Source organism: Rhinolophus sinicus, linkage group LG02, assembly GCF_036562045.2.
Source record: "Rhinolophus sinicus isolate RSC01 linkage group LG02, ASM3656204v1, whole genome shotgun sequence".
Taxonomy (NCBI): domain Eukaryota; kingdom Metazoa; phylum Chordata; class Mammalia; order Chiroptera; family Rhinolophidae; genus Rhinolophus; species Rhinolophus sinicus.
The window spans coordinates 176,087,863-176,102,148 of NC_133752.1; the positions used below are offsets into that span (position 1 = coordinate 176,087,863).

General features: G+C 38.5%; 1 protein-coding gene across 1 annotated transcript; it reads left to right on the forward strand.

Moving 5' to 3' along the window:
* Positions 1-514: 514 nt before the first annotated feature.
* Positions 515-12,826, forward strand: MFAP5 (microfibril associated protein 5). Its single transcript, XM_019713463.2, has 9 exons — positions 515-748; positions 1,299-1,358; positions 2,378-2,413; positions 5,227-5,271; positions 5,604-5,636; positions 6,077-6,112; positions 8,875-8,962; positions 9,532-9,605; positions 10,883-12,826. Exons 2-9 carry the CDS (start codon positions 1,301-1,303, stop codon positions 10,993-10,995), a joined length of 483 nt encoding a protein of 160 aa, XP_019569022.1. The 5' UTR covers positions 515-748; positions 1,299-1,300; the 3' UTR covers positions 10,996-12,826.
* Positions 12,827-14,286: the final 1,460 nt, after the last annotated feature.

Sequence of the window (14,286 nt, forward strand, 5' to 3'; positions counted from 1 at the left end):
ACTTTTCTAACCATAAGACAGCCAGGCCTCCTCTTGGACAAAACTCATGTGATATCTGTGTTTGTTTGGATGTGGGAATAGATAGGATTTCTAGAGGAAGAAAAAAAACAAGATTCTGAACATGTGCATCGAGAAAGAGGCAAAGAGAGAAGAGAAACACAAGAATAGAAAGGAATTTGTAGGTGTTGAAGAGATGAATTTTGAAAAAATGAAAGTGAGAAAAGAGAATGGAGAAAAAATTCAACATGGAAGACAGTAAGAGATCGGAACAGATTCTGGTGATGTGTGTTCCAAGGATGACACAGAACTATTTAGGTAAGAAGGAACCTCAGGGAAGGGGAGCGGTGTGTTGGGGCCAGATTGCAAGAGGGAAAATAACTCATGGAAGAAAGTCATACATGAGTTTGGGCCAGTCCTTCTAGGGAGCAGCAGTATCTCTCACCAATGTGGTCATAACCTTTGGAATGAGGGTGTGAGTGACTGCAATTTCCCATCCCTCTTCTCATTTCAGCCTCATTGCACTACTCTGGCCTGGCGCGTGTTCTCTCTCTCTCTCTCTCTCTCTCTCTCTCTCTTTTTCTCCCTCGCTCTCCCTCATCTCATTGTTTCAGGAGGCCAAATTTGAAGTCCTTCCCAGGGAGTGGCCCTGTTCATCTTATTCTCCAGCCAAAGTAGGAATAGCGTGAGAAGGAGAGAGACACAGTCAGCAGCCAAAGGACTCGGTGGAAAGAGCAGAGGACCATAGACAGTGAGTTGATTGTATAAAACCCTAAATAAACAGAGGGAGTGTGTGTGTGTGTGTGTGTGTGTGTGTGCATGTGTGTATGTGTGTGTACATTGAAGGGCTGGAGGGGAGCAATGGGGAATGTCACTGAACTTAAAACTGAACAGATATTCCAATTATTCATGACATTCAAATAAGAGGAGACATAAAAATGAGCAGATGAAATAAACAAGTCACAGATATCAAAAAAAAAAAAAAAAAAGATTAGGCCCTAGAGGTGAAAGAGACCCCAGGGTAGGGGAAAACATGGACCATTTTGAATACAAAAGTTCCTCTGACTTGGTACAAAAGAATAATGAGAGTGAGAATAATGGTAAGTGATCGAAGAACAGAATTCAAAGGAGAAATAAATTTTGGGTAAAAGATAAGAAGAGAGACGGGGTTGAGTCATATGGAGGACCAAGAAAACTCCTGGGAAGACTAAGATATGGGCTACAGACATCCTTTCCTGGAACTGAAATGCTGGTGTGTCCCTGAGCATTCCAATTTCTACTCTCCCCACCTCCCCTGTTAGATATGCTGCTCTTGGGACCCAAGGCGCTGCTGTTTCTCACTGCACTCATCATTCCCTCGGGTGAGTCCCTACTTTTATTCTTCTCTCCCTAAAATGTCAGCCTCTCAGCTATACATGTGTGTGGCTGTGTGTATTAGAGAGTGAGATGGAAGGAGGTCAAAAGGGGATTGGGGGAGAGATGCCTGCTGCGGAGTTCTAGAATTTCTATGAAAGAGAAGAAAGGAATAGACTTTGTGTTAAAGAAGAAAGGACAGGGATGTGGATAGACGTGACCTGACTTAGGGGAAAGTGTCTTAAGAATTATGAAACTCAGGTAAAATGAAGATATACAAATACATATTAGCCAAGAGAGGGTCACACACATAAATATTCAAGTAAACAAATACTAAAGAAAAAGAAGCTTATGCACTAATACATACACAAACATATAGAGACCACCTAATAAGAAAATGGACCAAATTTAACAGGAAAATAGTACGAATAGATACACTAAAACCTAACAAACACTAGCAGCAGCATACATACAAGTACATTCACATGCACACTAAAAAATGTGCCAAATTTATACACAAAAGAAAAATGATCTTCACAGATTTCACAGAAGCTAGCTAAAAGATTAGCCACAGAAAATGAACCTTGGATTTCAAAAAACTTTTACTCTTATTTTTCTCATTCTGCCAGATACAGACTGTGAGAAGATCATCTTTTTGCCTTGTTCAGCATTGTATCTAGTGAGATGGCTGTGGAGAGAGAAAGACAGGGCACATTAAAAAGGCTGCTGGTCTTCTCTGTGGAACAGGATTCCATTTCTTTTGGTTGGCAATGAGGGCAAGAGGGCATCCTAAGTCAGGGCGTAACAGAGGAGGGGTTTGCTCTCAGAAATTTGTCATCTTTCTTGAGTGTTTCCATGTTTGTGTGTAGCACTAATGGTCTGAGTGATTTTGTATTGAACTATATAAAAATAAAACATAGAAAGATAAAGTACAACCATTTCCCCATCATTTTCTGGTTCATCTCAAAAGCCTAAGGGGTATAGAGTGCAAGTCGCTCACATCCCTTTTCTCCTTCTTTTGGTACAGATTGGACACCTCTAGGGGTCAGTGGTCAAGGAGAAGGTAGGTCACCCTTGGATCTGGGCTATGTTGGGGTTTTTATCAGGGTAATGCAGACAAATGGTCAGAGTTAAAGCATTGGTAATACAACAGAGATGTGTTGCCAAAGTGTGTGAAATGAGATCTAATTCACCAGTTTCCACAATCCTATCATCTCATTCATAAAACCTTGTCTTTTTTTTTTATCTGCTGAAATACTTTTCCCAAGACCACCTCTGTGCCATCTCTTGCTTCCACTCTCCTCTACTCATCTCTTATCACACTCAGAAAACGCCCACTAATTCTAACACAAAGCATTTACCTATCCATGAAACAGTGGAGAAACTAAAATGCAAACACAGGATGAGAAGTCATCTCAATACTAGAGTAAAATTATGGCACAACTGGACATAACCCAAAAGTTTTGGCTTCCAAAGGACCAACAGATAACTTTATTCAGCTTAATGAAGGAAACTCCACCCTGCCTCCAGACATTCAACACAATTATAATTTATCTTTCCCCACCCTTTGTGAGCACAGCAGTATATAACCCACTAATAGGTCATACAATCAAAATAGTGGATCCAAACTGGTATTTTATTTTTATTTTATTGGGGAATATTGGGGAACAGTGTGTTTCTCCAGGGCCCATCAGTTCCAAGTCGCTGTCCTTCAATCTAGTTGTGATTGGCCCATGTGGGAATCGAACCAACAACCCTGTTGTTCAGAGCTCGCGCTCTAACCAACTGAGCCATTCAGCCACCCCACAACTACTTTTTAATGAATCAGGATCAACTGAAATAAAAATAAAGTACATGCAAATACGTTGTAAGAGTGAAGTATTATCTTTAAACTTGTTTCAGTTTTATGCATACACTGGGACATGACATAATTTCTTACTCTGTGTCCTGGAACAGATGATAAAAATATAGAAATTTTTTTTTTTCTCTGATATGGATAAAATGTTGGAATCCCTGCATTTCTGAACATAGACCAGATTTTAACACTAGCAAAACTGAAAATCTGAATTCATTTCTCCGGGCTGGTTAAGGTCCAGTCCTGTTTTATGACTTTGTGATGCTTTTCTACCAGAAATATCACAAGATATGGTAACATGTCTCCTTAAGATTCCTTTTCATAGAACATTCATGAATCTTACATGAGCGTTTATATGGTGATAGCTCATGGAAACGGTGGGTAAACTGATGCATGTGTAGAAAAACAGGACTCTTCCCTGAAATCCTCAGAAGACAGCTAGGATACACTCTCAACCCCTTTGCTGTTTCCCATTGCTTCATTTCTGTTTCTGTGAGTGGCTGGTCTGGAATGTGAATAAAGAGAAAGGGAAACCAGGCCAGATTAGGCTACAAATGAGAGAGGCTCCACTCCCCTCTCCTGTCCCTGGAATGACTCAGGTCAGTGATTTTTTTTTTTTTTTTTTTTAAGTATCCTGTGGAATTGAAACAGACTTGGATTCATTTTATCAAAATTTGTTCTGAAAGAAGAAAGCTTATTCTGAGCATTGTAGCTAAAAAGGCTCTGTTGTCAGATCTGATGATCTTTCTCTCTAGAATTTAAAACAAAAAAAGAAAGAGAAAGGAAGGAAGGAAGGAAGGAAGGAAGGAAGGAAGGAAGGAAGGAAGGAAGGAAGGAAAGGAAAGAAGTAAGGAGGTAAGCAGTAAGCAGAAGAAACTCCTTCAAATTATTTTATTGTGTTTTACCGCTATTACAATGATCAATAACTCTGATGTGATTTACAAAAATGCTTTTCTCACCAGATTTAAATCTGACATTTAGACTCTGAAGTTCAAAACAAAGCAAACTATGTGAATTTGCTGACCCCTAGTGGATAAAATAAACTATAACTATAACTATAGGCTTTCCACAATGAATGATGATAATAGTAGGTGGGATACGTGCTATTTAGAAGTTAACACTGCTTTGTTATTTTGCTTTTATAAATCAAGACAAGCTGTTCTAGAAAATGCTATTATTTATAGTTTCAGATACAGTTTTCTTGGTTTAACCCAATAGATTCCACCTTAAGACCTGGACCGTTTTTATTCCTTCTCCTCTTGCCTTTATTTCCCAATGATCAACTGCAAGGCATGCTCTACTAACACTGGCATTTGCCATCCCCTCTCTTCACTTCGCTTCTCACTAAGCATCAAAAAACTATCAACATCACTTTTTGTGAACACTCTAGTATATAAGCATATCATCAGATTGATATCTAATTACATCAAAATTATAAATATCAAAGTCAGTGTCCTTGGTAAAGACAATTTTCATTTTCAGTAAACATTGCAAAGTCACCAATCCATTGTACTTGTTAACAAGCTCTAAGACCGTGGGTGAATTGTTTATTATTCTGGTGCTCAGTTTTTTCATCTTTAAAAACATGGATTTAAACAGTGCCTGGCACACAGTAAACCCAAATTATCTAAATGTATTTGTTATCTGTTAGGATGAAATAATATGAATTATTCCTGTAGTCCAATGCTTAATCTAAGTCTGACTGAGAAAGGAGTGTTTGTGGAAGGTTATCTGAGGGCACATAGTTCATTTATTTCTCTGTATAATACAAAGGAAAAAGGATGTTCTAGGCTAGGACTTAAGGGAATATTCATGGAAGTAGGATTGCTTCATTGGGTTACAGGGAAAAGGACTTAGATTGGGAAGCAAACAGAACAATTGTGGTGTACTTACTGCCTGTTGGCTACTGTGCTGGACAATTTCACTTACTGGGAGGGCAAGGATGGGATGGGTAAAGAGAATGCTCAGAAAATATTTTCTGGTTAATTGTTTTGTGTTTTTGTGTTTTGTTTTTTATTCAGCCAATGTGACTCAAGTGACTTCAGAAACATTCACAGATGATCCTAGTAAGCTACCTTTGTTTATTTCTTGACTTTCATACTGGGGATAGAAGGATTGAGAATGGTATCTATACAAAGAAAAATGAAGACTAGAAAAGAGGGTGGTGGGTACTCTGAGCTCATGCAGTGCCGTCTTAGATGCCACTGATCTGGGCTATAAATCTGCCCAATCTTTTTCTCTCCTCAATTTCCTTTTGTGTTATTCCCTTACGTTTACCCCACAGTCCATTGTTTAACTTTGATTTTTCTCGCCCCGTTTTAGATCATTGTCCCATATCCTACTTCCCTTTCTCCTTTTCCTACCTGCATTTTTCATTCTCTGTGTTGTATCTTGGCAGATCTGGTCAATGAACCCTCTACAGATGAAACAGGTAAGTTTTACTACAGTTCTTAAAAAATGGCATGATTCTCATTAGTATTCACAATATTTATTTCAGCACTTGAGTTAATCCTATATTTTTATTTTTGGGAAAGGGATAGAGGGATTGTGGTCCCGTTGTTCAGTGACAATGGGATAAAATGAAAGCGAGGTCTCCTAGTCCTCTAAAAAGATGAAACAAAGTAGAGTAATAGCTAAAATAAGGCATGGAAGATAAGGGCTTCCAAAAATTAGTATAATGTCAATAGGCCAAATATTCTTCAAAATAATATTCACAATTACTCCAATTAACTATATTTTATTGGATATTAGACACAAACCCAGCCATAGCCTTGATTTTGCCCTAATATCTTTGTTCTGCCTTTTTCTACTCTGCCTCCCCCTTCACCAATTCAAAGTCCTTCTCACACCTGTTGTTTTGTGCCTTTTCAGTTCTGGCTGATATCGAACCTTCCACAGATGACCAGGGTGAGTTCAGACCTGGGATCCCAGGGCCACCGGGGCTGTTCTGGACTTTCCCCAGAGCTGACTATGGAAGGCAGTACAGCTGGTGAAGGATCCTAAGTAGACAGGGTTACAGTTTATGTATCACTTTCTTCCAATAATTAAATGTAAATTAATGACATTTTTTGATCCCCTAACAAGCAGGAACTGTGCTGGGCGTGTGATATACAAAACACTGACACGTGATCTTTCAAAGTTTCCAAGACTAGATGAGTAAAGGCAAGACATATACACAAAGAAATGTATGGGAAGATAAAGGAAAACTTTCTAGAAGAGAAGAAATGGTCAAACTGAATCTTGAAGGAACTGGAGTAAGCCAGGCAGTCAAGGGGAATATGCATTTTAGCCAAAGGAAACAGCATGTTCAAAGATGTGAAAGCAAAATAGACCTTGGCATATTGGGGAAACTGAGTTTTTTTAATGATTAGGGCCAAAAACTACAAGGAGCAAGTAGTAGGACATGAGAAGATAGAAACTAGATTTTTAACCAATATTTACTAAAAATCTGCTACTCAGGTGCCATGAATATAAGGGTGAAAAAACTGATTTTCTTCTACTAGATATCTTTTTTCTCATAGACAAGATAGATATCCAGATAACTTTATTCAGTTTCACAAAATGCTATTATCAGGATAAGCAAACGAAGCTATGAAAGACTCAAAAGAAGTCCTTGACTATATTCATTGTTGGGGGTTAGTCTTTTCTGGAGGGTCCATTGACTAAGTTGCTTCTTTAGAAGACAAGTAGAAGTGAATCAAGTAAGTGGAAGGGGAAGAGCTTTTAGGTAAAGAAAACAATGTGGGCAAAGGCTTAGAATGGAAATGAAAAACAATTGTAGAATAGTTTATGCAAAGGAAAGTTCTAATCAGATCTATGCATTGGAAAACCTATGAAGATGCTGTTGCAGTAGTCCCAATAAAAGATGATGGCCTGAAGTAAGGTAGAGGTAGTGAAAATTAACTGTGAGCTGTAAGGGAGAGAAGACTGCTGAGATGACGTTCAGTTTTCCATCAGGTAGATGGTGGCTATTGGGTGGATGGTAGTACCATTCACTGAAGAAATATTTCAATTGAAGGTAAAGATAATTAAGTCAGTTTGAGATATGTTGGGTTTGAAGAGCCTTTGAAAAATCCATGAACTCTTCCATAAAATGGCAATTGGATTTATAGGTCTGGAACTTAGAAGAAAGATCTGGGCTAGAAGTATAAATTTGAGAATTCTCAGCACATAGACATGCGATGGAGCCCATGGGATAGATAAGATCACCTGGCACACTTCCTATATTATCCTATTAGCAACTCTTCTGATCACATTTTTACAGGTCACTCCCATGGTGAGTCTATTCCCTCAAGATTCACCTTGTTCTTTGATTTGTTCTCCATTCAAAACAGGCCCACATTTAAACTACCCCTAGGTTAGGAGTGACTATGACTATGACCCTTGCGATTCTTTATCAAATAACTTTTATCAAACAACCCATAATGATTTTAAATTGAAAAAAAAAAGGAGAACCCATGATGATGCATCTTATTTAGAGAGAAGAACATTTCTTTTTTGAGGAAGAGCTTCTATAGGATAAAAATCTTTTCTCTCTTTAGCTCTAGGATAAAGCTCATCTGAGCATATGGCTCTTTGCCTTGTATCCCTGCTAAATTTGCTTATTGTCAACAACACAAAGATACTCTCAATACAAAAAATTTCTCAACTCTCTAGGAGAGAAAGGCAAAATTACAGTTCCCATCCTAACTTCTAAATCTCTTTAATCGTGCAAATCAAAATAAACCATTATGGGTTTTCTTTTAGAAGTTGCTAAAAAAGAGTTATTAACTCATTTGTTTCCTATCTATATGGGTGTCCTACACGGGTCTCAAGTGAGATAACATGACAGTTGCAGAAGCAGTGACTTCTAGAACTAGTAACAACTGAATAAAATTTCTGCCTTCTAGCCTCGTCTAATGATTAAAATACCACTACATGTATGATTGTTTCTCCTAAGATTTTTTTTTTCTTCCTGAGGATGCCTTGCCTCCTTGTTCTTTGGAGAATACATCTTCTAGTGTACATCCAATTCCTTCTCAAAGAATATTTTTAGTATCCATTATTCTTCCTCACACATACCCTCTCCCTTCTTTTGAGCTCCTTTCCTAAAACTCATGGTGAAAGATAAAGATTGGACAACGGTTGCATGATCCTGAAACAATCCTTTACCTAAATTCCCCTTGGACTTTTTTATGGTTGGTGGGCTGGGAAGTTGCTGCGAGGACTCAATATTACTATAGATAGCACGGCTAAAATTGCTTTCTCTAATATATTGATAATTCTGATGTGCAGCTACGGTTGAAAACTACTGGAACAGAGAAATAATTACCCACCTTAGAAGTCTCATTCTTCAGAATGGGGTTATCAGCATTTGGGTTTGATATTTCGTATTGCCATCTGGATTGCCCTAGAAGGGTTTTTTTCCTAGAAGAGCCCTCAGAGATTATTTTAGCCACTTCTACTTCAATAGGGAAGCACCTAAATTTCATTTTAGTCAATTTCCGATTGCTCTGTTTTGGTGAGTAGGAAGGAGATGCCCAACTTACAATGATTCTCTGTAGAGACTATTTTGTGTGTTTTTTCCACTCCTCTTCCATCCCTTTAATTCTTTGTTTATACCTCTCCTGCTTGTTATGCCTCTCCCTGTTTGTTTTTTGTGTGTGTATGTGTGTGCTGGGCTTCTTCAGAGTGCCGGGATGAGAAATTTCTTTGCACAAGACTCTACTCTGTGCATCGACCAGTCAGGCAATGCATTCATCAGTCATGCTTCACCAGGTAAGGGATCCCAGAATGCCCAGAGAGCATCTTCCATGATAGTGTTTTCATGTCAGTAACAATTTCATGACCACCCACTATGGAATTGCAATCTTTGAAGGAACAGATTTTTTAGCATAACCCTCCTAGCTATTCCTGAAGGCACCAGCTAGAACCTGGAGTCTGGATTGAAGTATAGAGAGAACAGGTTGACTAACAAGTCTAGATGCTAGAGGGCAAATGAAGGTGAGGACTGGAGGAAGGGTAGTCATGGGGGAAACACAGATATATGGAATTTATTATCTCATAGTAAAAGACTGAAATGAAAGATCCAAGTCTGAAGGTAGAAAATAGTGGGGAAAAGTATTAAGCTTGACTCTAGGTGGAGTGTGCCAAGTGTTACTAAGAAGAATAATTAATACCATTCTATCCCCTCTACCTAGGAAGGAGGCGGGGAAGAAAGTCTAAAATACTTAAGGAAGTCCAGATAAGGAAGACAGGGGAATACAGGAGTACTAGGCCTATGCTAGTTCTCCCTCTCAGTGATTTCTCTGTCTCCTTCCTTAACCATGACCTTGGGACAATGGCAGTTTACGACGCATGTACATTATCAACAACGAGATCTGCTCCCGTCTTGTCTGTAAAGAACATGAAGCTATGAAAGGTAAGATGACATCTGTGTTTTTAGTGGAGGAGCAGTTATGAGCAACGTAAATAAGGACACAATGCTAATGGATCCAAGGTCTGGCTTTGGAGGAGAGCTTTAAGCAGCCTGTTAACTTCCATCTGTCCCTGCTCCACCAAGTTACCCCAAATAATCTAAGTAAAGCAACATGCTTAATACATAAACATGACCCTAAGAAAAGTAGCCCCAGATCTCTTCCCAGCTAGACTGTAACCCCCAATCTCTCCTGTATATAGAGTACTCTGAAGCTCTGGCTGCTTTGAAGATTATTCGCTGGGGTTCTAGGTGAAGAGGTTGAGTCAACCAGTACAAATAATAGACTCTACTAGTCTGCAATCATGTTCCTAACTCTAAAAAGAAAAAAAGGAAAAAAACACATTAATTTAGAGACAGTAATGTTTGGAATGGGCCTACAAATGAATTAAAAATAGACTGGACATTTTAAAACTGGCTACATTATAAATACTCCACCACTTCCAGGAACCATTTACATTGCTCACTGTGAAATTCAGAGGTAGAGGAAGGTAGAAAGACTTTACAAAAACAATTAAAAGTGTTGAAAATGTGTGACCATGCAGGTGGGAACAAAGACACTTTTTATTTTTCCCATCGCCAGCCCCAAAAGGTGGCTGTGGTTGGTGAAGTTACCACAGACAAGCCACTTCTGACTCAGCAGCCCACCTTGCACTGAGCTCCTGACTAAGAGTTGTACTTAACTTCGCAGAAGGAAACTTGCTGCTTGCCCCCATTGGCTTTGTGCAAGCCACCTGCAAGGGAAGCACCTTGAGATTGAGGATGAGTATTTGGGACTCTAGGCACTTTCAAGTGTCTCAGGGGACCTAGTCAAGTTAGCTGTTTGCACATAGTAAACACTTAAATATATATTGAGTGGTTGGACCTCATTTTTTGGCTAGTTAATAAGCCATGATTGGAAGAATTGGGAGCGAGGTGTACAAAGGAAACTAACATTTACTGACCACCTGTACTTTGCATATACTGTTTCATTTTAATTCTCACAACTAAACTGTTGAGGCAGGTGTTTTAATGCTTATTTTACAGAAGAGTCAAGTTCATAAAAGTTAAGAAACTTTCCAGTAAGTTGGAAAGAACTATTAAGTCTCAGAGCGGGGATTCTAACTCGGATTTATTTCTATTCAAACTTCTCACTCCACCACAATGCAGTCTTCTCTTTCTCTTAAAACATGAGCCCTTGGAATCTTCCTGCATTCTCATCCCATGGTCTGCTTCTCTTCTAGATGAGTATTGCCGTCAGATGGCTGGTCTGCCCCCAAGGCGACTCCGTCGTTCCAACTACTTCCGACTTCCTCCCTGTGAAAATGTGAATTTGCAGAGACCTGGTGGTCTGTGATCAACGGGAGAAGAAGAATGTGTGGCTGGGAGGAAAAGAATGCTCTAGGAAGAGGGAACTCCTTGTCCAACCATTGTCAGCTAACTCATCCACATTAGTATTTCTTAAACCAGTCCTTTGGCACTGTTTAGCTTTTGCCCCTACTCCCTGAGTTTTCACCCAGACTGATAACATTTATCTCATTTTTCAGTACTTACAAAACAAAGTCTATATTATTGCATAGTTTTACTGCTTCCCAATATTATAGCCATAAATGATGACCACATGGCTCATATACAAACACTCTACATGCAATTTCAAGGGAAAATAGACTTAAAGTTAATAATATTTACTATTGAATCTGTCTGAGATAGATTTTAGGGTGGAAGAAGCTATTACTGTCTATTTTGGCTAGCCATAGAACTTCATTTACTTTCATGAGTTTCCTAGATTAACTCCCCATTCATCTATAAAATCATAGTCCTCTTTACTCTTATTTTAACTATTTTGCTGATTGGCCTAACATTTGCCTGGAAGGTCCTCCTTATGAGAAAGATCATGATAATTTTTTGTATTCCTAGAAAATTCTCCAGAGCCAAGAGTTACACAACTCTACCAGCAATATAAAGACCAAAATGTTGTCTTCTGCTAAACTCAGAGACTGAGGCTAAGGAGAGGGAGTATGCCAAGTATAGAACTTGGACTCAGGATTCCCTATTCAAGTTTTGATGTGGTTGTCCAATCGGCAGGTAGGGCTGGAAAGTAAGTCTCATTTTTCTTGTTCATTTACGGTAGTATTGGAGTTAACCCATTTCCACAGGTTAATTAGACAACTAACATCAAATCATATCACTGGTCTGAGTTTTCTTGAGTTTTTGCTAACTTCTTTTCTTCTCACCACTTACCAAAATCTGTAAAGATTATTGTGCAAATAGGTTCTGGAATAGCCTGATTTGGGGCCTAAGAAGGGCATTCAGACCTGAACTTTAATAGACAGGCATTAAGTTTATCTAATGGTTTATAGGAAAATGTAAAAGAAACACAATATTTAAACAACTCACATTCTTATCCTGGATCTAGCAGTACCAGGTAGCCTCAGATAAGCCATGTTTACTCATTAAGCCCTGCTTTAATTTCCCCCTCTTTAACATGAGAGGTTAAATTTATGTTAGTTCTAAGGTTTCTTTTAATTCTATGATTCTCGAGATTTAAATGTATGTTCATATTTCTTGGAGCCTAGATACAGTCTAATTCACAACAACCATGTCTGCTTTATAAGGGAGGAAATACCCTATATTAGGACAGCAGTCCACAATATGATAGAACAAAATTCCACTATAAGTGAAAAATTATATATTATGAACCTTCCATCTGAATAACTCAGTATCCTTTTTAAAAAGTCAATGGAATTCAAGTAAGAGTTAGGAGACTGAGACAACCAGTTACATATGACAAAATGCCACTCGGTAGGGGGCGGATTTCTTTCTTATTGCTGAGAAAACTACCATACCGAAGATTGGATTCTTGCTGTTAAGAAACAATTTAGTTTAACGGAATTTGCACAACTGATAAAAGAGAAATATTAGAAAAAGCTCCAAAGCATGTAATCTCTGCTCCAGTCTCTAGAAGTAAACGTACTCATATATAGACAGACATATTAAATTCATATTGTAGCCATTGCAGAAAAATCTCATAGGCACAGAGTTTCTAAGAAGAATCACGTAAGAATCTCTTCATGAACTTGACCCTCCTACGTCATATTGAACGAGAGGTGGCATTCCCACCAGAAATCACTTCAATCCCAGTATTGTGTATATTGCAAATTAAACATTTTAAAATATTTTTTCCCCAATTTCTTTCTCAGAAGAGAGAGGTCTTTGGTCTGGTTATTTCTTTTCTACTTTATGTTTAGAAAGAAGACCCAAATGCATGCTTTTATCCCACTTTGAAAACTAAATACCAATATTGTTCAAATTTCTCTGTTCTGCTATTCTCTGTTGTATCTTTCACTTCATAACTTTGCTGTTGGTTCTCCAACATTCCAAATTTATTTACTTTCTTCTGGGTTAGCCCCTCCTCAGTTCACCAGAAAATTCTTTTTCTTTTCTGCCCTCTTCAGGCTCAACTGTCTTGCTAGGTGAAGTTTCATATTTTATTCTTATTTCTCTTTTGCATGATCAAATTCCTGTGTTTTGCCATTTCTCATTGTTCTTATGTTCTCTGCCTTTTTCACTATTCTTGTTATGTAAACCAAAATTTCTTACTCGTTTCTCAGCCATTCTTTCCTCATCCTTCTAAAGTCTTATTTTCCTCATAACTTTCCCCTAAGAATGATCCCGGGACAAAGTTTTGGGGGTTGTTTTTGGTCCCAGTTCTTTCCTTCTGTATCCTCTTCTCCATTGGCAGAATTCCATTTGCCTCCTTTTCGTTTTCTTCCCCCCTTGCCTCATTTCAGATCCCTGATGTTCTAGTTTTCTTTCCTTGTTCCTCCCGTGAAAGGATTTGAAAACCTTTTACTCTTTAAGACATTAGTATTATTCTTTTCCTGGTGAACACAAATGACAACCTTCTTAAGCAAGGAACTTATGTGGATGAGAAAGAATTACTTGAACCAAAACAATAGATCTTTAATGTTGGAATTAAAGGATTTGATAAAAGTTAGGCAATTTTTGAGATCTAATGTCTTCCTGTACCTTGAAAAGATAGCAGTCTCTTCTGCCTACCCATAAGGTTCACCCTTATTTTCTCTTCCAAAGTTGAGTTGATCCTACTCTTTTTTCATATTTCATGCTTATGATTAAAGAAAGTTCTCCTTTCTCCTTGAATGAACAAGTTCTGGAAATTCAAGTGCGCACTGTACTCTCTAAATATAGTTCCATGCACACTTTCTCTATTATTTTGACTTACAGGCAGATGGTGCAAACCCCAGCTGGTGTCCCCACTTCTGGGCCTTACTTTTGATGACATCAAGCAGATATGACATCAGGCTGCTAGCCACAAGCTCCACCCTCCTCTGCTTCGAGGTGCTTGTGGCAAAAGTTAAATGTTTAACCAAATATTTTATACCTGGTCAGAAGGTGCGAGCAACTTGCAACCTCTAAGTTTTCCCCTTCCTTCTGTAACACAGTTGTAACACAGTGAAGAAGGATACCTGAGAAGAAACAGGAAAGAAGATAGAAGAGCACCAGACAAGAGAGTTAAGGAGATGGGAGAGTGATGACAGGTTAACATCAGGGCAGGGGAGCCTGCAGGTTACAAGATAGGAATTCACAAATCTGTATGGGAGAAGGGAATTTGGCAAGTGTGATGAAG

What these genes read in the sequence shown, in the direction of transcription:
- MFAP5 (XM_019713463.2), top strand. Translation starts at nt 1,301, where the DNA reads ATGCTGCTCTTGGGACCCAAGGCGCTGCTGTTTCTCACTGCACTCATC. An exon ending in TGCACTCATCATTCCCTCGG is followed by an intron (nt 1,359 to 2,377) that starts GTGAGTCCCTAC and finishes CTTTTGGTACAG; the next exon opens with ATTGGACACCTCTAGGGGTC. An exon ending in ACCTTCCACAGATGACCAGG is followed by an intron (nt 6,113 to 8,874) that starts GTGAGTTCAGAC and finishes GGGCTTCTTCAG; the next exon opens with AGTGCCGGGATGAGAAATTT.